Source organism: Onychomys torridus, chromosome 22 (assembly GCF_903995425.1).
Source record: "Onychomys torridus chromosome 22, mOncTor1.1, whole genome shotgun sequence".
Taxonomy (NCBI): domain Eukaryota; kingdom Metazoa; phylum Chordata; class Mammalia; order Rodentia; family Cricetidae; genus Onychomys; species Onychomys torridus.
In genome coordinates, this window is record NC_050464.1 from 7,905,151 (window position 1) to 7,930,639 (window position 25,489).

A 25,489-nucleotide genomic window follows, 5' to 3' on the forward strand; every position below is an offset into this window, starting at 1 on the left:
AGCTGCGTCGACAGCACTGAGGGGGAGGGGAGGCCGGATGTGAGTGGAGCGGCCATTTCCTGTTTCTCTGCAGTTTTCCTCAGCTTTGGGTGGTGGCTGCAGCTGTGCTTCGCCTTCCAGTCCGTTGAAGGCCAGGCGGCGTGGACAGCGGTCCCGGCACTCGGCGCTCCGCCGCCCACAACCTAGCACCCGCCCACCGCGCGCTTCCCGAGCCCGCCGCTTCCCGCCTCAGTGACCGGCCGCCGCCGCTGCGGCCCACGGAGCGGCCCAGATGCAGGCCATCAAGTGTGTGGTGGTGGGAGACGGGTGAGTGCACGGCCGCGCTGGGGGCTACGGAGTGGGTGTCGTACGCGGCGCCATCGGGGCCGGGCGGCACTCGGGTCCCCGCAGGCCCGAAAAGCCTCGGGCTAGCCTAGAGCGCGCGCCCGGCTTTCTTGGGGGCGCGGGCCTCCCACCCTCTCAGGCCTGGTTCCGGCTTCTGGTTGGGGGAGGGCCTGGGCGAGCCGGCCGGAGGGAAAAGTGAACTCCACCCTCCTGATTTCTTCCCTTACCGGACACCGCCCGTCTCCCTGTTCTCGATGGCACGTAGACGAGTCTGGTTTGAAAATTTTTGCTTCCTTTTTTCCCCCGTATTGTTTTTGAGAAAAGGAAGTCTAGTTTCTTCAATAACTCAGGGTTCCCCCGAGAACTGGGCTAGTTAACAGCCTCCTAGTCGATCTTATTCGATGCATGTTTGCACCGGTCACTTGGGTGACCTGGAAGTTAGGAATGGACTCGGTTGCTTGGACTTTGCAGGGTGTTTATAAAAATAGTCATTTTCACATTTTGCGCCGAGAAAGTTACTGGAATGCTAGCTGAAAGAGTGAGTGTGATGAAGACTGTCCATTGAACGTAGTGTGGTCATTAAAAAAAAAAAGAAAGAAAAAAGGAGCCTTCTCAAGGGATTAGATGTGGACGTAGCAGATCCAGCTCCCTGTGACTCGAGGCAATTCTTTTCATAACTGTTGGTGATGGTTTCAGGCCCTTGCGGGAGACAAGACTGGTCTTATGCAGTTTTCCCCTCTTTCGGTAGAAACAAGAATCTCAGTGTAATCTGAGCAAAATTGCGCGTCTCAGCGTTGCTTGTGTAGGTTCGTGTTAGCGAGGGAGCTTGGGGGTTTACTACCAGTAGATTCCTCAAACACAGTGCAACTGGTACATTTCCAAGTCCGGTATAACGCATGGCAAACTTCATGTCTTCCACGCTGGCAGTGATCACCGATCTTCCTGAATTGCAGCCCCTGGACTCGATTGTTCAGTGTATTTGCCTAACTCTACATTAGGTATTTGGGATGTCCCTGTAACTATTTAGCCAAACGGTCAGACAGACAGCCGTGTGTGTGTGTGTGTGTGTGTGTGTGTGTGTGTGTGTGTGTGTGTGAGAGAGAGAGAGAGAGAGAGAGAGAGAGAGAGAGAGAGAGAGAGAGAGAATGAGAATATGTCAGTCTGTGGGACTTGTCTCAAACAGGAAGTCTTATGAACACGGTTCAGTGTATATAATTACACATTGGGAGTTTCATTGGCTAGGATTTATGTGTTGCTTTCCTTTCACCTCCTAAAAGAAAGCTTTATTTTGTTACTTGTGACAGATAGTTTGATAATGAAAGCAGTTGAAGTTCTGTTTTGGAGCCAGGGTCCTCGATGATGATTCTCCCAAGACTAGACAGACTTGGTAGACAACCTTGGGTTTACAGGTGTGAGCCATCCGGCCTGCTTTAAGTGAAGGTTGTTTTTTTGTGTGTTGTCTGTTTGTTTTATTTTTTTGTGTTGTGAATTAACTAAACATAGCACTTTTCCTGGGGAAGGTTGAAAGTTATCTGAACTTTTAAAAGTTAAAAATACTTTTGTGGACCGGGAAGTCCTGCCCCATGCCTAGTTTTGTTTTTTTGGTAAGTTAAATTGCTGTATCACTGTCCTTTGTTATCCCAAAGCTTAGGGACCATAGAGGAAGAATGGAAACTATAAGAACCAGAGGTCAGGGACACTGGACAGAAACAATATCATCTGGACTACACTTTCTGAACTCAACAGCAGCTGTACAAAATCCTAGCCCAGGGCAGAGAGGGCCTAGGCTGAGTAGGAATGGACCCTTGATGGCTGGCTTCTGGGGGTGGGAGAGTGAGTTTTCCTTATGGATGTGGCCTTGGTAGATCCACCTAGCTCCAATGGAGTATATGGACAGCGTGAATTGGACTCGGTGGGCTTTTAAGGGGTGCAAAGCTGGGAGGAGGTAGGAAGAGGAGTGGGATGAATATGATCAAAATACATTGGAAGACATTCTCAAAAAATTACTTTTTAAAAAAGAGACAAATTGTTGCTAATCCAGTACCAAATCACAGTGTTTGAAAATTTCTAGGTCTGACTGAAACATACATGCAACAGGTATGCTGATATTAAGTTGATTTAATACTAACAGATCCTATTGTAAGTCTGCTTTCCTCCTGTGCTGGAGTTGGAATTTAGGGCCTTTTGTTTTCTGGCAAAAACAGCTGAACAGCTGAGATACGTTTTAGCCTGTTACTGGCTTAAAAAAACAAAAAAAGTCAAATACTTGCAGAATGCCTACTGTGGGATCTGGATCCTTCCTTTGGATTCCCACTGCTTTTTCTATTTTTAATTTTTTATGTGTATGGATATTTTGTCTGCATGTATGTCTGTGCAAGCAGAGAATCCCCTGAAACTGGACTTATGACAGTTGTGAGCCACCATGAAGTGCTAGGAATCAAACTCAGATCCCCTGGAAGAGCAGCTAGTACACCTAACTGCTGAGGCATCTCTCCAGCCCCCTAAAACCACTTTTTTTGTTTTAATTTTTGGAGTAACTCTCATCCTAGCATTCTTTCCTCAAGAGAGATGCCTCTAGGGAAAGCTAAACAAGACTATAAACAAGATGCTGAATATTAAGAGGCTCTTAAGTGCCTGGTCCTTGTGGAGTGCTTAGAAGTGCTGGTTACCATTGTTACTCCAGAGCCTTATCTCTTGTGTTAGACAAGTGGTCGCCACTGAGATATTCCTACTAGCCAGTATTCTTACTGTCATTGGTGGGGTTTTTGGTTTGTTTTTACTATGAGGATCGGTGAAGAATGTTAGAAATGTGGTTCTTGGCCTTGAATTTTTCAATCTACTAAAAAAACTTTATTTATTTGTATATATGTGGAATATATATGTGGAATTTATATATATGTGGAATATTATTTGTATATATGTGGAAGGCATACGTTGCCATGGCCAGCTTGTGAAGGTAAGAGGCCAACCTGAAGGAGTTTGCTCTCTCCTTCCATCATGTGAGTCCCAGGGATTGAACTTACCTTTACCTGCTGAGCTATCTTTCTACCCCCAGTAATTTTTTTTTTTTTTTTTTTTTAATGAAGTCTTGTTGTTTATCTCTGGCTGGTCTGGAACTCAAAGAGATCTGAATGCTGGATTAAAGATGTGCATCACCACATCTAACTATACTTAAAAAATACTGAATGTATAAGAATGTTTTGCCTGCGTGTATGTCTTTACCATATTTGTGTCTAATGTCCAAGGAGGCCAGAAAGAGGGTGTTGGATCCTCTGGAACTGGAGTGACAGATGGTTATGAGTCACCATGTGGATGCTGGGAATTGAACCTGGGTTCTCTGCAAGAGCAGCTAGTGCTCCTAACTATCAGTATCTCTCCAGACCTTTTCAGTGTGTTTTTTTCATACTGTATTTGATGTAGATACTGTTGGGGCTCACTAACAGAAGGGAAATGTACATTTACCAAAAGATTGAAATTTACACTTTGAATATACAGTAAACATTGGTTTAGAACATTGGTTCTTGACCTGTGGGTTGTGACCCCCTATTATGATTCATAACAAGCAAAATTACAGTTATGAAGTAGCAATGAAATAATGCTATGGTTACCATAACATGAGGAGTTGGATTAGAAGGTTGCAGTATTAGGGAGGTTGAGAACCATTGGTTTACAAGTATAGATATATAGCTTTTGATGCCAATAAAATTTTTTTGTTTTTCATCAAATAAGCTATGTCTGAGGATGCCTTTTATTCTGAAAAATTTGAAGCAGTTAAGCCTAATGTCATATATAGTACACTAAGTTTTATAGGACTAAAAGCCTCTTGGTGCGCCTTTTAATGGAAGGAATGATGAGAAACTAAAATCCTACAAACTGGCAACTTTATTTAAATGTTCTTTTGAGGAATTACAGTTTAAAATTCTGTTAGGAAGCTGGGCAATGGTGGTGCATGCCTTTATTCCCTGCACTTGGGAGGCAGAGGCAGGTCTACAGAGAGTTCAAGGACAGGCGGCAAAGCTATACTGAGAAACCCTGTTTCAAAACAAAACAAGGAATAAATGTTATGACCATGTTAGATTAGTTTGCCTGCATTCTTCTGGTGAGTCAATCTCTGTTCAGTAGTTAATTGGCAGTGGATATAAAATAGAGAGATTTAAAGCTTATTATCAGATGGCCTTTCTGAAAACAGAAGCCATTTGTTTTTCTTGATGGTAGTCTGGCATGTGCTGATGCTGTGGACTAAACTTTACCAGGGCCTCACATTTGGGAGGGAAGTGTTCTGCTTCTTTAGATCCCCACCCAACCTGGCCTCTGGCTTTGTTCTTCTGCCTTCACCTCCTGAGTGCTAGGATTGCAGAGATGTGCCATCACAGCTACCTTAGTGCTTTTTAAATAATGTTGCTTTAGTTTAAGCCCACCAGAAAGCTGACAGTGAATGTCTTGGGGTTTCCTCCTTGTCTGCATATAGACTTGGACCCAGTACGGTGTCTAACTTAGATATTGCTGTCTAGGAATTTTGTTAGTTCTGCCTCCTATGATGTCATCCTTACAGGAATGGACCCATTTTACTCTGCTTCTGTTGAGCAGTGATAGCATGACGCATGAATTTGCTTAAGCTCTTGCTGAGTTTTTGTTTTCTTGTGATATGGACTTCTGTGTTTATTTTGGCCTATTATGAAGGTCCTTGAATAATGAACTGGCCTCCAAATTTATATTTTATTATTATTATTTTATATGCATGGGTATTCGCCTGCATGTATGTTTGTACACCAAGTCCCTAGTGCCCTTGGTTTCCAGAAGAGTGCTTTGGATCCCCCTGGAACTGAGTTACAGACTGTTGTGAGCCACCATGTGGGTGCTGTCAATTGAACCTGAGTCCTGCAGAACCACCAGTGCTCTTGATCTCTGAAGCACCTCTCTAGCACCTTTCTCTTTAATAAATCACTGAATTAACTTTGTATTTTCACTGGCCTCTAATTTGCTACCCCAGTGATTTGCTGATTCCGGAAGTGAGAAAGGGTCAGTGTAGAATAAAGCCTTCTTGAAGCCTCATCTCTGTTATGTGCAGTGTCTTCAGGCTTCAGTGTCTGAGAAACTTTGTACAGTCTTAATTGGAAGTCTTTAGTGGCATTGATGACTCTTTATATCCATTGATTATGATGAGGCTGGCTCGTGAACTTGAGAGTTCTGAATTGGGTTTGTCTTTTCCTGCTACAGAACTACTCTTACTGATTCATCTGTTTTTCTGAACATAGTCTTGCAGTTCTTCATTTGTATTTGTGGAAGGAATACTGACTGTTACAGAATCTTTGTACCTTCTTTTTTAGAGAAATTTTGGACCTTAGTTCAAGGTCTTTCAGTTACTTGAGAAATATTAGAGAGGAGGGCATGTGCATATTTGTGGGTGTGCACACACGTATGTCAACATGGAAGGAGAGGCATCTTCCTCAGTTATCCTCCAATTCATTTTTTATTTTAAAATTTTTATGTGTATTTTTTATGAGTGAATGCCATGTGTGTGGGTGCCCACAGAGGCCAGGAGAACACATTGAATACTCTGAAGGCAGAGTTACAGGTGGTTGTGAGCTGTCTGATCTGGGAGCGTCCTCTGGAAGAGCAAGAAGCTCTCAATCTCTCAGCCATATCTCTCCATCTCCCACCTTAGTTTTTGAAACAAGGTTTCATATAGCTCAGGGTAACCCCCCCTAACTACCTATGTACCCAAGGCTAGACTTGAACTCTGGATCCTCCTGCCTCACTTCTAAGACCTAGACAGGTATGCATTGACTATCCTTTTTTTTTTACATTAATTATATTGATTTATTACATTCATGATATTATGTCCTGATACTACTGTCTGTTTGTGGGGCTCTCCATCACATAAAACAGATTCTGTACCTTAGGAAATCATTGCTCTATTTTCCTTTCTTCTCCATCTTGAGATAACATCTAATCTTACTGTCTTTATGAATTTGTATATTCTGTATATCATGTAATACAATTATATAGTATTTGTCCCCTTTTTTGAATGTAAAAATATTTTACGTACAACTGCAGGAGAAATAATACACAGATAGTTTGAACATAAAAACAGGCTATAATTCAAAAGTCCATGGTTATTTGAAATTGGAAAATATTTTCTCTATAGAAAATAGTAAAAGTGATAACATTTCTCAGTTAGCCCTTTTAAGCCAAATAATAGCTGAATTATACATATAAATATTAATTAGATTCTGGGATACAGAAGAAACCTATCTTCATCTATTCAGAGAATTATGTTTTATTTAAGTTGTGTAAGTGAGATTCTTATTCATCTTCCCCATCACTGTTTGATTTATGGCAGACATTTTTCTAATCTAAATCTAATCTAAAAAGATTTTAGCCTCCCCTCCTGAAAGTACAGCCAGCATTTTCTTTCGTCAGCTTGATACAGTACAAATTCTTACCCTAATAGTGAAATATTTCACTAAAGCTTGCCCAGTGATTGGGCAAAATCAAAACCTATTATAAGCCACAGTCATCTTAGAGTCCTCCCTGCTAGGTAGCCTCCAATCTGGGTTGCAGTCTGATTTTGACTACCGTTAAGTCAGTCTTAGGATACCTTAACTACCCTTAATATTGACTTGTTGGTCAGATCTGTGTGCTTTTTAGACAGTATATTTGGTTTACATACAGTATTGGATGAGTCTGGTTTTTCAGTCTTAGGAATACTTTGTCTCGATGTAGGCCATGTGTAGTTGTTTGGTTTTGCTCTTTTGGGGCCCTGCCACCCATGTCCCAAATCACACATGGACATTTATACTTAATTATAAATGCCCGGCCTTACCTTGGCTTGTTTCTAGCCAGCTTTCCTTAACTTAAATTTTCTCATCTAGCTTTTGCCTTTGGGCTTTTACTTTTCTCTATTTCTGTGTACCTTTCATTATTTCCTACTCTGTGGCTGGCTGTGTAGCTGGGTGGCTGGCCCCTGATGTCCTCTTCCTTCTCTGGCTACTTCCTTCTTCTCCCAGATTTCACTGTCTATTTCTCCTTTCTGCCTGCCAGCCCTGCTGTCCTTTCTTCTGCTTTGCTATTGGCTGTTCAGTTCTTTATTAGACCATCAGGTGTTTTAGACAGGCACAGTAACACAACTTCACAGAGTTAAACAAATGCAACATGAACAAAAGTAACACACCTAAAAATAACATTCCTCAGTATTCATGCAAAAAGTTTTTTATTCTGTTTAGATCAATACCCCATCCTTCAATTCTGGGCATGGAATGTAGGGGATTATGTATAGTAGGCAGTCCTGCTATTATGCTACAGCTAATGGAAAACTTTTTTTTTTTTTTTTGGACAGGCTTTTGCTGTGTAGTCCATGCAGGACTCAAACTTGAAGCAACCCTTCTCTTTAAGACTCCTAAGTGCTGTGATTACACAGCCAGTTTTCTTACATACCTTTAAAGGCATTATGTGTATATAAGAGTGACTGGGGCTGGAGAGATGGCTCAGGTTAAGAGCACTGACTGCTCTTCCAGAGGTCCCGAGTTCAATTCCCAGCAACCACAAGGTAGCTCATAACCATCAATAATGAGATCTGGTGCCCTCTTCTGGTGTGCAGACATACACACAAACAGAACCCTGTATACATAATAAATAAATAAATCTTTTAAAAAAAGAGTGTCTGAATGTATGCTTGCACACATACAGATGTCTGCAGAAGAGAGTTATAGCATTGTGAACCCTCTGATGTGGGTGTTGGGGCTCAAACTCTGCAAGAGCAGCAAGTGCTGCCATTTTTAGACAGGGTTTCTCGGTAGCTTTTGAGTTGTCTTGGAACTCATTCTGTACATCAGGCTGGCCTCGAACTCAGAGATCTGTCTGTCTCTGCCTTCCAAGTGCTGGGATCTCTACATGTTTTTTAATTTGAGGAAACTGTCAGTGCTTTCAGGTTATTGGTTTGTGTGTTTTAAGGTTTGGTTTGTAGTTTCAGAAAATAATGATAAAGCTGGTCAAAGCAGAGGGAGCATGAAGTATAAAGTTCTCTTAACAGGAAAATGAAGACAGTAAAAACGGAAATCACTAGTGGGCTTCATTCTTAGTCCTTTCTGCAGGATAGGGCAGGAAGTGCAGATAGGTTAAAGAAATAGTAGTGTCATGTGCTAGGGGAAGAGCTAATATAGAACAGACAGGAGTTTCTTCTAATAGACCAAGGCTCATTTCTGGAGTTTAAAGATTAAAAAGGAGGTTGAACTGAGCGTTTAAAACACACAAATTCGGGCTGGAGAGATGGCTCAGAAGTTAAGAGCATTGACTGCTCTTCCAGAGGTCCTGAGTTCAATTCCCAGCAACCACATGGTGGCTCACAACCACCTGTAATGAGATCTGGTGCCCTCTTCTGGCCTGCAGACATACATGCTGTATATATAATAAATAAATCTTAAAAAATAAACAAAACAACAAACTTTCATGGGGTTGGGGATTTAGCTCAGTAGTAGAGCGCTTGCCTAGCAAGCACAAGGCCCTGGGTTCCATCCTTAGGCTCCCCCCCCCCCAAAAAAAAAGACAAGATACACAAATTCAGAAAATTCCAAAGCTGACAGAAACTTACAGAAATTCTGTAGCATTGTCCATCATGGCTGCAACTCAATATGGCTTCCATTCTCCACGTGGACAAATTCTTGGTGTTACTTCCTGAAGTTCAGATATTGACTTTGGCCTCTAGAATTGATTTATGCCATATGTTTACAAGGAATGAGTAAATACACTAAAAGAAGGGTAATAACCTTTCTATTTATGCTGATCCATAAGTTAAGAACTTAGTAAAAAGTATATAGAGACAAGCTCTCATAGTCAAGGCTGGCCTTACATGTGCTATGACCTTGAACTTCTGATCTTCCTTTCTACCTCCTGGTGCTAGGATTACAGACAAGTGCCATCCTACCTGAGTTTATTTGGTGTTGGGGATCAAACCCAGGACTTGGTGCATGCTAGGCCAACTGAGCTGTATCACCAACCCTATAGTCATGTTTTTATAGAACGTAAGTTATAGTTAATAATGAATAATTACATTCCCGGCCATTATATCACAACTGTAACCCAAGCACTGAAGAGGCAGAGGTAAATGGGTCAAAGGATCAGTATAGACAGAAATTCAAAACCAGCCCGGTCTACATAGTGAGTTCAAGGCCATTAAGGTTTGTGTGGTGAGCTCACATCAGTAGGTGAAGGTACTTATTGACAAACCTGAGATCCTGAGTTCCATCCCTGGGGTACACATGGTAACGGGGAGAACCTATTTATTTCCTTAAAGCAGTGGCTCTCATCCTTCCTAATGCTGTGTCCCTTTAATACAGTTCCTCATGTTTGGTGACCCCCAAACCATAAAGTTACTTCTTTTATAATCGTAATTTTGCCACTGTTATGAGTTGTAATGTAAATATCTGTGTTTTCTGACGATCTTAACAACCCCGTGAAAGTCATTTGACCCTCCCCCCCAGGTTGAGAACTGCTCCCTTAAAGTTTATCTCATGAATGCTGTGATGTGTATGCACAGGCACATTATTACGAATAGCAACAACAAAATTCTCAATGTCAGATTTTTCCTGTCCCTTCCCAGTTGGGCCTTTCAAAGATGATCCCTTTAGATGGGGTACAGATCTGGTATAAGGCTTGCCTAGCATGCTGGGGAACATGGTGGTGGTGTGAGGAAGATAAAGTGCTAAGGATTGAACATAGGATTTGTGTGTACTAGGCAAGTATTCTACCACTGAGCTACATCCCCAGCTGAGATTTTATTTTTTTAATTATTACATATATTAATTGTACTAAGAGCCTTTACTGACATTTTCATATATGTGTGGAATGTACATTGATCATCCTCTACCCTCTTCCACCATCCTAGGTTTTTGTTGGTATATTTGAAGTAGATTCTCACTCAGTAGTCTAGACTGACCTGGTACTACTGGAGATCTTTTTTAGCCCCCAAGTGCTAAGGTTACAGGCTTGAGCCCCCACTCCCGGCTATCCCCTGAGCAGTATACTGCAGTATCTCAGCACCCAGCACCTTCCTTTGTTGCTGTAAATTGGTATTGGATTAATGAGCAAGAACAGAGGCCGAAGAGGAAGTTCAAATGTGCCAGAAACTACAAGTAAATTATAGAGCTGGTTCTGGATCTCCGATCTAGGCCTTTCTAAGTCTTAGGCTCTTGCTCATACAGGTTTGTTTTGACATTCTAAGCCTTTCACAAGATAAATGTCTCGAGTCATTTCTGTTTAGAAAGCCGTTAGGGATTGGAAGTTACCTGCTGGTGATGTAATGTTTGACAGTGAGATAGATCTTTAGGGTGGGGAGTTTGTTCCAACTTCATTAGGACCTCTAATAATGTTGCACATAAGTCAAGCAAGTATTGGCAAGACTGAGTGGTTGTGGAACCCTTAGCCCCAGAGAGTGGAAGGAAAGTTATACAAAGCTTGCCTTCTGGATAGTGAACCCCTGGTCTACAGTGGCCTGGGCTGAACATCAGAATCGTACAAGTCAGCACCGATGTATCATCCTGACCTTAGAAAGCCATCTGAAGTCAGCAGCGAGCTGGGTTTATAACAGAGAACTGTTTGGACTGAGCCTTTAGGATGTCCCTGTAGTTGATTAGGGACTGTGGTGAAACTTAGACATTTTATTTATTGTTTTTGCAAATGGTGCAGCAATCTTCATTTTTAGTTATAGTCTCAAAAAAAAGTTTCAGGTGGTTGGGAGCTTTTCTTTTTTTATGAGATAGGGTCTCTGTGTAGCTTTTGAGCCTGTCCTGAAACTCACTCTGTAGTAGTCCAGGACCGGCCTTGAACTTCTTATGGAGATCCACCTGCCTCTACTTCCCAAGTGCTAGGATTAAAGGCGTGAGCCATCATCATCCTGTTGGGAGCTTTTCAAACAGTACCCTAAACTTGTACCTGAGGGTACACTAGTGATAGCGATAGCTGACTGTCCCCTTAATGTTACTTTTTTCTGCACATTTCTCTTTTGCTCTCTCTTTGCAGCTGTTTGAGAAGTTTGCTCCATCCCTGTGCCCTTCGTTAACATGTTTAGGATATATGATGCTACCTCCTTTGACATCTTGTGAGGATTGGGGGTGGAGAGATGATGTGTGTGTGTATATATGAGTGAGAGCCCTCTGGCTGTGCTCTGTTAGGGACAGGCTTTTTTGGGGGGGCAGGGCATGGGAGTTTGAGAGCTTTGCCACTTAAAGTCAGGCAGCAGCATTAGTCAGCACTTGAAAAAGAACAGTGTAAGTTGCAAAGGCAGCTGCCATGTTCACATATTAGTAATCGACCGAGTGGAAGATGTTCTAGGAGAAACTTTATGTTAAGTGCTCCTCTGAGTCTTGTCCTTAGTAATACTTCTTGACTGCTGGTCCAGATGCCACATAAACAGAAGGGGAGGTTGCCTAAATTGCCTTGATGAGAAATAAAAAGGTTGTGTTTTAAGATAAAAAGTGGGCAGAATGTTAAATTAGAAAAAAACGTAGTTTGTTTATGCTGTGGATGTTGTGGATGTTGTGGATGTTCCCAGGTGTTTTGTAGATTATTGTAGCAGAATCGTGGAAGCCAGGATTGTGTTCATGTTGACTAAACAGCCCTCTTCTCTCCCTTCAGAGCTGTTGGTAAAACCTGCCTGTTGATCAGTTACACGACCAATGCGTTTCCTGGAGAATACATCCCCACCGTGTGAGTACCCTCCTCAGGGTGGGACCATTCTGCCTGTAATGTGTTTTTTTTTCTATTCTTCTGCAAAGCCCTTGTCAATCCATATGTGAATGAATTGTGTTTATTTTCCTCTCAAACATTGACTGGAATCTAATTGTTAGGTGTTTAGAGCTTCAAAAATAAATGAGTCAACTTAATGTATGATTTCCTTATATGAGGCTCATATGAGGGAATGTACAGTTTCTGATTGATATTTAGACATTTAGGAAAATTTCACTATGTACTATGAAGTGTATAGGCTGGGAAATGTAAAGAAAACCAGATCCTGACCACAGCAGTTAGAGTGTCTGATAACTTGGCTCTGTGGGAACACATGTTAATGCATGTACATACATACATGCCAGCAAAACAAAACAACAACTTTTGTTTTAAGTTGCAATGGTAAAGACAGTAAAGTTGTTTTTGGGTTGGTTTTTTTGGCGGGGGGAAATGGGGTATTGTGTAGCTCATGCTGGCCAAAAACTCCTGACCTGATCATGCTCTATGCCCTTGAGTTTTTGGTTTTGTTTTATTTTGTTTTTGAGCAGTCAGTGATACCAGTAGCATTCTGTTCTTGTTTTAAGATAAGGTCTTGCTCTGTAGCTTAGGTTGACTTTGAACTCTTAGTGATCTGTATCTAATAAAAGGTTTCCTGGCCTGGATCTGAACAAATCTCTCTCACCCGATAGTCCTGCAGCCGCTCGGACCCAAATAAACACACACAGGCTAATATTAATTAAAACTGCTCAGCCATTTAGCTCAGACTTACTACTGACTAGCTCTTACACTTAAACTCAGCCCATTTCTGTTAATATCTTCACGTTTTCTGTGGCTTTACCTGTGTGCCATTACATGCTGCTCCCTGGACAGTGGGCTGGTGTCTCCTGACTCAGCCTTCCTTTTCCCAGAATTCTCTTTGTCTGTTTTTCCTGCGTATACTTCCTGCCTGGCTACTGGCCAATCAGCATTTTATTAAACCAGTATACAAAAGCATTATTCCACAGCAGTGATCCTTCTGCCTTGGCCTCTTAATGCTGGGATAACAGCACTTTAAATGACTTTTCCTCTCTGGTTAGTCAGCAGGCTTTTCTGGGGTGCCCCTTACTGAAGTTAACTAATTTGTCCATAGCAATTTCAGGCTAATTTATACACCTATGTGGTTAGGTGTACTCATTCTGAGAACTTGGGTGTCTTCTAAAGTCTCGCAGTGTTTTGTTGTGCCACTGCACTTTGGCCTCAGACATAGGTGACTTTTGCTGTGGACACTAACTGAGGACACTGGTTGAAAGTGAACAAAATATATCCATGAAAAACTTGACTAGTAGGATTTGGAAGAGGGACTCTTTCCATGTTGTCTTTTTCCTGCAGAGAAAGCCCTTGGTCTTTATTAAAGGCAGGTTCATTTTGAGTGTGCGTTTGTTTCCTTGTTAGTCAGTAGCCTGTTCTTGGTTTCACATCTCTCTGGTTGTGTGTGTTTGATTCCCTGTGCCCTATTTTTCAGCTTGACCAGGCGGCTTCTCATGCCTTGGCATGTTTTCTGGACTAGCAGCCTGCAGGCCCATCCTCTTTGCTATAGCACACCTTTTGGGAAGCTGTGGGACTGTGACTTAGTCCCCAAGTCTATGACTAACCTTTTCTTGTCCTGTCCTACAGCTTTGACAACTATTCTGCCAATGTTATGGTAGATGGAAAGCCAGTGAATCTGGGCTTATGGGATACAGCTGGACAAGAAGATTATGACAGATTGCGTCCCCTCTCCTATCCGCAAACAGTAAGGCTCACGCTTGATTTTTACCATGTCTTAGAGTGTGTAATTCTTCAGTGTCCACCTAGTGGGCTCACAGCTCTGCTTGTGTTGCTGTGCCTGGGCCCTGTGAGCATGTAAGTGAAGGTAAATTAGTTTAGTAGTAAATACCTCCTTTCATGCAAGCCAGAATTGGGGTTTTTATATTATCAGTTATTCAACCTTTTTTATTTTGCATTCTTTTATTTAGTTTCCAGACAACCACACAGAACAGGTACTGTCTTATTTTTGGTTTTGCAAAGCTGTTCTTAACAGCAATTAATTTGAAAGATGGCTTGTTTTGGATGGTTTTGCACTGTAAAATCAAGTTAAGCAGTTAGGTTGGGCATGGTGGCTCATACCCATCATCCAGCTGAGGCAACATTGCTATAAGTTTGAGGCGGACTTGGCCTATAGTTTCGGACTTTGTCTCAAAAAAACAAATTAAGGAGTTAATGTTAAGGTTTCTTGGGCTGGGGATGTTGCTCAGTTGGTAGAATGATTGCCTGGCATTCATAATCTTGAGTTATATCCCTGGCACCACATAACTGGACATAGTGGCTTGTGGCTGTAATCAGAAGTGAAGGCAAGATGATCAAGGTCATCTTTGGTTACATAGTAAGTTCTAGCCTGGACTACATGAGGCGTCTCCCAAAAAAAAAAAAAAAAGTTATGATTTCTTTAAACTGAACTTACCTTAGGGCTTAATACTGTCCCCCTCCCCCATAAAGCACGTAGTTTTTTACTTCAGTGCTAAGGTTTCAGTTTTGTAAAATAGTCCTTTGTAGACGTCTAGCCAGGAAAAACATTTTTTAGTTAGTTCAGCTTCTATATGAGGCAACCAAGTGATTGATCATTTACCTGAAGCTAATTAGAGCAGTGGTTGGCAAGAGCGTGGGTACTTGGAACATAACAGTGTTATGATGCAAAGCAGTTGTCATGTGTATGTCATTTGCTTATCTTAATACATGTTCTTCATTTTAGACAGTGTATTTTAGGGCCAGGGGTATGGCTCAGGGTAGAGCATTTGCCTTTATACATAGACAGGGAGGTAAGGAAATAAGAACGTATCATAGAACAGTTCTGGTGATAAAGTGGCCAACCTTAAAGGCAGCAGAGTGAATGCCTTGGATTCAGGTCCTGTACTTTTACCTAGCTGTACATCCTCAGGCAATTTCTTCATTTCTGGCCTCTGCCTGCTTGCCACTAGCTTAAGATGAATTAATACATCCCAGACCAGGTGTGTTGGTTCAACCCTATAATCTCAGGGCTTTGGAGACAAGGCAGGTGGATGTCTGTGAATTGAAGGCTAGCCTATATTGTGAGACCTTGTTTCAAAAATAACAACAAAATAATACATGTTGTGTGCACACCAGTTCGGGCACAGTCCACACCCTCTAGTACCCACTTGCTTCTCCTTCCACTTTACAGGTTTGATGAGCCAAGGCTCCTCTGTCCAGGTTTTCCTTGGATGAGCATTCCTTATGCTCTCTTTAGTGCCCCTCATTGTTTACTGGGGATCTGGCTTAGGATGGGGAGATAGCTTAGAGAAAGGCAGGCTTTGAACCCTGACTGACTGGGCAGCTGTACCTACTTAGCTCTTACTTTGGAGTGTCTTTGTGTTTTAAAATGAACTTCCTGCTTAGTTGGTGATGGTTTTACACAGTAGAAGATCCTTTTTCTCTGCAGTCAGAGGTTACCTTTCATTTCTCAGTGGAAATGTTGCCAGATACTGTCTTTTTGAATTGTAGGTTTCTGTTAATTGAGTTATAGCCGAATTTTAGTTAACAGTGCTAAATAAAGATAAAAAATATAAGAAGGAAGGTTTGAATTGGGTGTTTTTTTCCCCCGTTAATCTAGTGCTAAAAATTACCTATGATCAAGTATTTAAAATCAGTGCACAATCACGAGATGATTGCAGTCTTCGGTGTCTTTAGAAACGCTCAGCATCTAATCGGTGCTGAATAATTCCAGATTTCAGGTGGTCTTTAGAATATAGCAGTTGGTATAGATCCAGCCCAGTGGATGTTTCTGGAAGGGTGTGGCATCATTTCTGAGAAATGGGAGCCACCCTATTGTGACTCAATGGGTACAGAATAGGGCGAGGCCATTCTGTCTGAGGGAGTCATTCTTAGCAAGTCAAAGGTGACTTGGCAGGAGTCAGACTCTGTGCTGAGTATCACAGATGAGTGAGGTGGACTCTTCCCAGATTAAGCTGTAAAGGTGTGTGTGAGGTCTGACTCAGAGTAGCTGCTGTAAACTTGCTGTGTCTTATTTATGTATAGCAGGTGGATGGTTTCCTTATGTAAGGACTGAGTAGCAAGACAGGAGTAAGAAAAGATTCTTGCTAATATACCATGTTCTCATGTGGGTGGTGAGGTGGAGGTCCTTAAGAGCAAAGAGGGAAGAGCACTCAGCCGGCAGCCAAAGACTTGCTTGCTAGGACTCTCTGAGATGTGGAAGTTATGCTCAAACACCAGTGCCCAGAAGTCTGCCTTGCAGTGGGCCATGATATCATACTATGAGGAGACCAAGGATTTCTCGGCTGGCACCTTACTCTGTGTCTCTGCTGATTGGCACATCGTCTTGGCTCTTTGAACCAACACTGTGTTCAGGTATTCTTCTCAAGAGCCAAGTGGAAGATTCTTGTTTGGAGCATACTAAAAAAAGATGTTGACACTTCTGGTGGCCATTGTTTTGAGACAGGGTCTCCTTCAATATGTAGCCTCGGGTGGCCTGCAACTTACAGTGATATTTTAAAGATTTGTTTGTTTTTGTGTGTATGAATATTTGCCAACATGTCTGCTTGTGTACCATGTGCATGCTTGGTGTCTACAGGGGCCAGATCACATCCCTTGGAACTGGAATTAGGGACAATTGTGAACTGACACATGGGTGCTGGGAATCAAACCTGGGTCCTGTGGAAGAGCAGCCAGTTCTTGTAATCACAGAGCAAAGCCATCATCTCTCCAGCCCCTGGGATTACAGTTGTGAGTGCCCACACTGGTTGCAGCTTTGATTTCCTTTTTCTGGACAGGGTTTCTCTGTGTAGCTCTGCCTGTCCTTGATCTTGCTCTGTAGGTCAGGCTATCTTTGAACTCAGAGATCCACCTGCTCTACCTCCTGAGTACTGCCACCACCTGGCACAGTTTTGATTTTTGAAGGGTTGGTTTAGCCTTTGTTAAGATGTCTGGTCCTCCAGCCAGAGGTTACTAGAAACTACTTGCCGTTACCCAGAATAGGGTGTGTTGCTCTTTGCCATGAGGGGAGCACACTAGGTACCATATTATGTGATTTGAGGTGTGTAGGACTCATTAAAAGGGGTTTGCTCTGGCTGAGTGCTGTGACGCCCTTGTATTTTAGGAGGTTCTACTTAGAAGGGGGTGGGATGCAGTGGGGCTGAAACTTCCACTGGTGAAGCAGCAGTTCCTTGTACTCCGTGCCTCTCCAAGTGAGTGACCTTGGGTTTAGGAAATGATCTCTCAGTCTTTATTTCCACGTGCTTGCATATCATCGGCACAGTCACAGGAAGGCCTGGGAGCTTGTTAGAGTTTACAGGAACACCACCACTGCTCCCAGGTGTTAGGGGCTGCCTGCCTTTTTCCAGGGTGTATTTTCTTGGGGATGCTTGCCCAGCCTGTTTTTAGATCTGCCTTTGCTGTGTGTGTAAGCCCTGGTCATTTTCCCTGTGTGGGGGAAATAGTTATTATAGTAAATATAATATTTAATATATTAACAAGGAAAAAACAAAAGAAAAATCCTGATGTCCACTTGAAGTACAGATAGGAAGTGTTTGGGAGAGAGTAGAATAAAAGCTACCATAGTTCTGTGGTAGTGAGGTTTCAGTCACCTTTTGCTCTGCTCTCTCTCATTCTAAAAGCTAGCTCATACTGGGGACTGTTCCACTGAGAGGCAGAGGTGTGGCAAGAGGACTGCCGTAGCTGTAGGTGGTGTATGCTTGTGTGTGTGTGTCTGTCTGACAGAGGTCAACCTCAGGTTGTTCTTCAAGAGCCACTTAGCTCTTCTTGAGACATGGTCTCTCACTGGGTCTTGGGGCTTACCCTACGTGTCCTTATGCCCACCCAGCAAGCACTTGACTAACTGAACTGTCTCTTTGAGCTCTGGCTGTACTTTTGACAGGTGAGGGAGAAGCAGCTGGTGATGAGGAGTAATAAAGTTATTGGAGACTCACACTAAGACTCACTAAAGGCAGGTTGTGTATATGGTGATTGCAAGTGTCCTGGTGATCTGAGGAAGGTCGTAAGTCCCCAGGAAAGATGGGTGCTGTCACGAGGATGGGGAGTAGGACAACCCCTTGTGCCCTGGGTTCAGGAAAGCAAGGTTGGAAGGGATTGGTGGTAGGGAAAAAGCATCAGAAGCCAACTAATTTAATGAAAGCTGTATTTAGGCCAAGGGGAAGAAGCCAAAAAGGAACAAGAAAGGAGGAGGCAGATAGCATAATGCACGTGTAGGTTGGAAGTGTTGTTCCACTTGTGTGTGACTCTCCTCCATCTGGAAGATGCTGGGGGACTAGCGGGGGTAGAGTGGATGAGGCTAGAGGATGCTCCAGCTGTTTTCTGACCTATGCTGATGACTATCACAGTGAAACAGTATGGGACACCTTCAGAAATAGTCCACAGATGAAACCTGGAGTCCGGAAATTGTACTCTTTGAATTGTAAATACAAAGCTTGAGTGAGGTGAAATTAAAATAATTGCCTTGCTTGTCTTTATTAGAATTTCTGGGTTCTATATTGGGAGAGTAAGCGTGTCAGATTTTACTGAGGATAAAAACAAACTGAAAGTATTATGATGGAAATGGAAAAGGTTGTCACTTAGAAAATTGCCATCAAGTGGTGCCCTCTCAACTCTGATGCTAAGGGAACTTAGTCTGAATAACACTATTCACTTGAGTAAGTAACTGCAGTCTGAATCCACACCACACTCCAGAACTGCGGCAGGAGGCTGATGTGCCTGCTTGGCTCCTTTGGCTCCCTGTTCTGGAAAGCCTCACTGCCTATAGGCAGGTACCTCACCTATCTTTGAGGTTTCCTTTGGCGAGTGTCTCTGAGAACTCAGTCTTTGAAGATCTTGTCACTAATGGGTGCCATCAACAGGCCTTTGTATGTTAAGGGACACTTTTTGAACACTTTGAGCTCTGTGGGATGTGTTAAATTCTGGCAAGTGCTATCACAGTGGGAGTGCCTTGGTGGCAGGTCCAGTGTGCACTTGACTTCCTTGTTGAGCTGTACAAGGGATAGCCCCTTAGCTCCAGGCTTCATGGAGTAATGATTTTGTGGCTCTAAGATGTGTTAAGTTATTGTACACCTTTGGATTCCTCAGGAGGGCTGAGACAACTTCTGATGAAGACTAACAGGTTATATTGACTTTTGTATTTCTTAGTTTGTACTGAACTCAAGCAAAGTTCTCCTGCATTACTAGGTTGGAGACACAAGTGGTAAAGCTAGAACCTCCAGGGGCAGAGACAAGCCGATTGCCGTATGTAAGACTTTCAGTCGACTTCAGCCTCAAGCTTTGTCTCCTCTCTCATTTCACTTAGTCTTCCCAGGAACACTATTGAGCCTCAGGTTCCTTGAGTGTTTTCTATCTGATTCACTCAAGGAGAGGTTTCACTTGATGAAATAAACTTTCACTGGAGCCTGACTGTTCACTACCAGTTGATTGAAGTAGTCCATGAACTGCTTGCTTCCCTCCTCCCACGTGAAAGGAAGGGCTTCGGGCAGCCCCTCCCCTGGGATGGTAGGATGTGCAGGTGTGGAGGGTCCACCTGGTGCTTGCCTGGGTGGTCATGTGCTGAGCCAGACTAACCTCACTCCCAGGGCCTTTTCTCTTACTCTGGTGTTCTGTGTGGTGGGCTGCGGGGTGACTGTGCAGTGCTTGTGAGCTAACCCAACTGTGCTTTGAGAGGGTTTGGAATCAACTTGGATGTTGGGAGGCCCTGGTGATTCTCCGATAGGCTTGTGCATGCGCCAGCATTGAAGTAAATGTTGTTTATTAAAAAAAGCTGTCGTGTGGGATGTTTCTTTCCTTTCCAGGTACAAGATATCAGCTGGATGGTTTAAGGTGCTAGCTTGGGAACTGTATGCATTTCACAAAATAGCATAATTGCATTTTCTAGGGCTGTGTCTTGATAAGCCTAGCATTTTAGAAACTCTTGGGCATTATTTTATTCAGGTAAATAGCTGAATTTTATTTCATGTGTAATACCAGATAGGAAGAAAACTCAGATATTTTATATTTAGCCAGCAGTTGCTCCTGAGCAAGCACTCTCGCATTGCATTTCCTTTGCATTCTTTCTGGGGCCACAGCTGCCCTGGGGGCAAGTTTCCCAGAGGCCCCTGGCTGTGTTTGGGAAGCTGTGACAGTGCTGGGGTGTGATCAGTGCATGTCATTGGGAGAAGTCACACTGGCTGGAGGGCCAGGGAGCAATCTTTGAACTCCATTTTGTGCCAGGGACAGTGACAAGCTGGCTGATTGACGCTAGTGATGATGTAAGGTTTGCACTTAATGTGCACATGGAGAGCTTCATGAAAAGTGTATCTTGGTAGATGATGTATTTAAAATCAACTCTGCATCCATGAGCCTGAGACACTATTTTTCAGAAGAGTTTCTGTGTTGATAACAGGTGATTAGGTTCCCAGTTGGGCATGATTGGAAAGCAGCCTCCTAGGAATGTGATTTGATACCTTTCAAACCTCAGACGGCTTCCAGCAGTTTTCTTAAGTCTGGTTGGCAGGCTTGGTAATGGTTTGGGAGTCATCTGGCTAACTTGGGGGGCTGGCTGGGGCTAAGTGGGAGGTATTGAGGACCTAGCTGCTGGTAGCAGTAGCATGCAGTGACTCTGACAGTTCATTGCAAGCAGTGTTAGGCAGAGCTTTTGGGCAGTGTAAGAGTGTCCTCTACATGTTGCCTGTGTTTCCTTTCTGTAGGATGTGTTCTTAATCTGCTTTTCCCTTGTGAGCCCTGCATCATTTGAAAATGTCCGTGCAAAGGTAAGTGGAACTTATGGAACGATTTTTACATAATGTCACTCTCAAAAAAATATTACAAAGTGAAATGAATGCCATCAGCTGCTGGGAACTTTGAATTGTCTAACTTGACTTTAGTAACTGTATTGAGGAATGGGCCATTTTTAAGTCTGGCTTTTTAGGGTATGGGTTTCTAGAACTAATTTCTTTGGGAAGCAGGCTCTCATCACAGTGGTACTTCGGAATTGACCTAGTGACCATTTCTTTCTGCTCCAGCATCTTGCACCAACTTAGTGAGAAGGGGTGAGAGACTCTGTTAGTATACAGATAGGGACCATGGTGGGGACAATGGAGCTAGCTTCTATATTCTCATTCCTGAGCTGATGGTGAGTTTTCTAGGGTGATCCTATAAATTAAACTTCTTTTCCTAAGAACAAAAGTGATTTCCTTTGGGGGTACTTTCCATCTGCCCTTCTCTCTTGTCTCCTTTCTCCTGGTTCTTGACAGGTGGGGTCTGTTATGTTGTCCTCTGTCTCGGGGGCCTGGCTAGCCAGGGTTTGCATGGTTCTTTAAGGCTCAATTAGAAGGCAAGGAAGCTCTGTAAGGCCATCTGTGCCTAGAGGTTATACTCCCTGCATATGAGCTGGGTGAAGGAAGTCTGCACAGGAGGAGAGTGGCATGGCCTTGTTTCTGTCTTCACATCTAGTGGTATCCTGAAGTGCGACACCACTGTCCCAACACTCCCATCATCCTAGTGGGGACGAAGCTTGATCTTAGGGATGATAAGGACACAATTGAGAAGCTGAAGGAGAAGAAGCTGACTCCCATCACCTACCCGCAGGGGCTAGCCATGGCGAAAGAGATCGGTATGAAACCCTGGTTTCTTGTGTCTGCTTTGCAGTCCTGGTGAGCGGCTGGAGTACATCCGAGAGAGGAAAGTTTCTCCTATGGGGGTCTCTTTGCTGAGGGCACCCAGCCAGGCCAGGCCTTTGCTGGTCTTAGTGTTGGTGTGGGAGTTGGCTGCCGAGCCATACTGTGCCGACTTAGTCAAGGGGAACTGTGTTCTGAGTGTAAGTATCTATCAGTGCCCTGTGGCTGTCTTTTCTAGGTGCTGTCAAATACCTGGAGTGCTCAGCGCTCACACAGCGAGGCCTCAAGACAGTGTTTGATGAAGCTATCCGAGCGGTTCTCTGTCCACCTCCTGTCAAGAAGAGGAAGAGAAAATGCCTGTTGTTGTAAATGTCTGAGTCCCTCATTCTTGGTCCTATCCCTGGAACCTTTGTATGCTTTGCTCAAAAAAAAACGATGGAGCCTTCGCATTTGATGCCAAGTTTTTTGTTACAGATTAATTTTTCCATAAAACCGTTTTGAACCAATGAACCAGTCAATAATTTTAAGGTTCTGTTTTAAATGTAAGAATTCCAACTTACGGTCTATTAAAATTCAGCCCTAAATGACAAGCCTTCTTAAAGCCTTATTTTTCAAGTCCCCTATTCTTGCTCAGAATAAGAATTGCCAAAATACCTTCTGAACTAAGTCGCGTTGTGCTGAGAACACTTAAGCACTAAACTGTTGAGAGAGACTTTTGTTTTTAAGAAGACTGCAGCTTCTGGACTCGGGGTGCAGACCCTCCCCTAGTTTCCAGACCATGTGATGCACGCAGCACAGCCTCCTTAACGACACGTTGCCATGTAACTTATCAGCCCATGTTCATTACATAACTTTGTACTGTACATCACAAGGAGTGGGTGTAACAGCTCAGCCCTTTGATTTCATAGTGACTTTTCTAAAATCCCAGTTGACTAGCTTTTGCAGGCTTTGAACAGATCTGGTTCCCGTGTTGCCTCGAATGAAGTATTCTATTCCCAGTCGTGGGTGTGCTGGGTGGAGCATGTGAAACACGACATGGTCAAAGGATAAAGACAGTATTTTGACTAATATGAAGTAGAGATTACACTACATTGTACATGGAGTAATTCAGCTGAATAAAAGTGTCACGGGTAAAGATTTTTAACGGTTAATTTCTGTCAGACACAGTAGATGACAAATGGCCAGTCTCATCAGCGTCTCTCTTGAGCTTTTCCTGTCCCCTACACTGCCGTCCCTCCTCAGATCCTGGGGTGTTGAATCCATATTTAAACTGGCCATGCCCACAGTTGCTAACTTAGCAAGTGCTTTTCTTTAGGACCCCCTTCTTAATGAGCAATATGTCTGACCTGTACTATAAGATCTTTCTGATAATGCATTTGAAGTTTTTTCTTTTTCTTTTTTTTTCTTTTGGTAGATTAGTGGAAGTGCATTCCTATTTTCACCTTACTTTATTCAATGCTAATAAGTGCTTTCCTTAGTTTTCTAGTAACTAGGTGTAAAAATCATGTGTTGCAGCTTTACAGTTTTTAAACTATTTTAGATATTCTTCTTAAACTATGAACCTTCTAAACATCACTGTCTTGCCAGAGTACCAACACTGTCATGTGATTAATGCTGCCCCTCTAGACCTCACTCACGTGGACACATGCTTCCCGTCATGGCTCTGCCTAGAGATGTTCCTTTGGGTCTGTGAGGTTCTGTCAATTGCTAGTGCTAATGCTGTTCTGTACAACCTAACTCACTGGCAAGAACAGTGTTGGGCCTTCCAACCACTAGAACAAACTTTTTTCAATTGACAGTTGCAGAATTGTGGAGTGTTTTTACATTGATCTTTTGCTAATGCAGTTAGCAGTATGTTTTGCATGTATGACTTAATAAAACCTTGAATCATACAACTGGTCATGCTTGTGTTTTTGGAACTTGACAAACAAGCTCTTAAAGTGTTTGCCTCACTTTAAAATCCTGGATTGCTGGAGATGTGCTTCTCACACTGGAGGGGTGGAGGGTGTGCCACCTTCAGGGAAAAGGGTAGGTGACTCCACAACCACACAATGCAGTGGGGGTGGTATTCGTGTTCAGTCTTGTTGAGGTGCTCAAGTGAAGATGCCCACAGTGGGGTATGGTTTGCATGAGCACATGCCTGTGGGAGTTGTGCCAGAAGTGAGTGTTAAAGATGGGGAAGCTGAGCTGCGGGGCTTGGCAGGATGGACCACATCTTGATCTTTGGAACCTGCACGTTCACTGTTTCGCAGCCTGTTAGAATTGGCTTCATTGGCTATTCTTGTATTTTGAATCTTTAAGTTATATTACTTGTGTACATGGGTATGAACATGGCACAGCATGTGTGGTTGGTCAGAGGACAAGCTTTAGAAACTAGTGCTCTTTCCACCCACGCATTGAACTCAGGCTGTCAGGCTCAGTGGCAGGTGCTCTTACCTACGAAGCCATTGTTCGTACCAAACCAACCTACTTTCCTTCCTCTTTGAGACAGGACCTGTGTAGTTTTGGCTGCCCTCTAGCTCCTGCTCTTCCTTCCTAGTGCTATGATTAAAGAACTCTGCCACACACCCAGCTCCGAACCATTTTTCTTTTAACCAGAGTTAAAACAGGCAGTATTTATTTTTTTATTTTTTCCATTTTCAAGACAGGGTTTCTCCATGTAACAGCCCTAGCTGTCCTGGAACTAGCTCTGTAGACCAGGCTGGCCTCCAGTTCACGGAGATCTACCTGCCTCTGCCTCCCCAGTGCTGGGATCAAAGGCGTGCACCACCACTGCCCAGCTTAAACGGTCAGTTTTAAAACAGCAGTAAAGGCTTATTATAAGAACATGAGGGGGCTGGAGAGATGGCTCAGAGGTTAAGAGCACTGACTGTTCTTCCAGAGGACCTGAGTTCAATTCCCAGCAACCACATGGTGGCTCACAACCACCTGTAATGAGATCTGGCGCCCTCTTCTGGCCTGCAGCCATACATGCTATATACATAATAAATAAATAACTCTTAAAAGAACATGAGCTCTGCCTGACCCTTTTTTTTTTTTTTTTTTTTTTTTTTTAAGCTTTATGAGTGTTTTGCTCAAATGTGTATGTCTGTGTAGCACTAGTATACAGTGCCCACACAGGTCAGAAGAGGGCTTTGGATCTCTTGGGACTGAAGATACAGGTGGTTGTGAGCTACCATGTAGGTGCTGGGAACTAAACCTAGGTCCTCTGCAAGAGCAGTAAGTGCTTTTAACTGCTAAGCCAGCTCTTCAGGCCCCACTTGGTCTAAACTTTTTTTTTTTTTTTCTTCTTCCTTGAGACAGGGTTTCTCTGTGTAGCCCTGGGCTGTTCTGGAACTTTGTAGACCAGGCTGGCCTAGAACACAGATCTGCCTGCCACTTTCTCCTGAGTGCTGGGATTAAAGGTGTGCAACACCATATCCGGCTGTTTCCCCAGTCAAAATTTTGACATTCACCTTTACCACAATGTTCGGCCACAGGTCTTGATCCAACGAGGAAGGATGTGAGGGACGATGCCTCCCCAGTGGCATCCCAACACCATCTTCATTTCTCTCCAAATATTGAGTGTCCAGTAGACATGATTTTATAGGTACATAAACTTCAAGTACCCAGTGAATACTAGAATAATAGAACTTGACCTCTCCTGCACTTCTGGTTTCCTTAGGATAATGCTTAAGTTGTTCTGTGTATTTGTAAAGAGTTCAACTAAACTTCCTGGCTTACTGAAACTGAAATTTAAAGTGTGTGTTTGTATGCACACATCTGTAGAGACCCAGGTACCTTCTCAGTGAATTTTTTTTTGG

The 25,489-nt window shown here is 43.2% G+C and overlaps 1 protein-coding gene across 1 annotated transcript; it reads left to right on the top strand.

The window, feature by feature from the left end:
- Window positions 1–23,578, top strand: Rac1 (Rac family small GTPase 1). Its single transcript, XM_036172136.1, has 6 exons — window positions 1–306; window positions 11,956–12,027; window positions 13,699–13,816; window positions 20,778–20,840; window positions 21,523–21,682; window positions 21,925–23,578. Exons 1-6 carry the CDS (start codon window positions 272–274, stop codon window positions 22,053–22,055), a joined length of 579 nt encoding a protein of 192 aa, XP_036028029.1. The 5' UTR covers window positions 1–271; the 3' UTR covers window positions 22,056–23,578.
- Window positions 23,579–25,489: the final 1,911 nt, after the last annotated feature.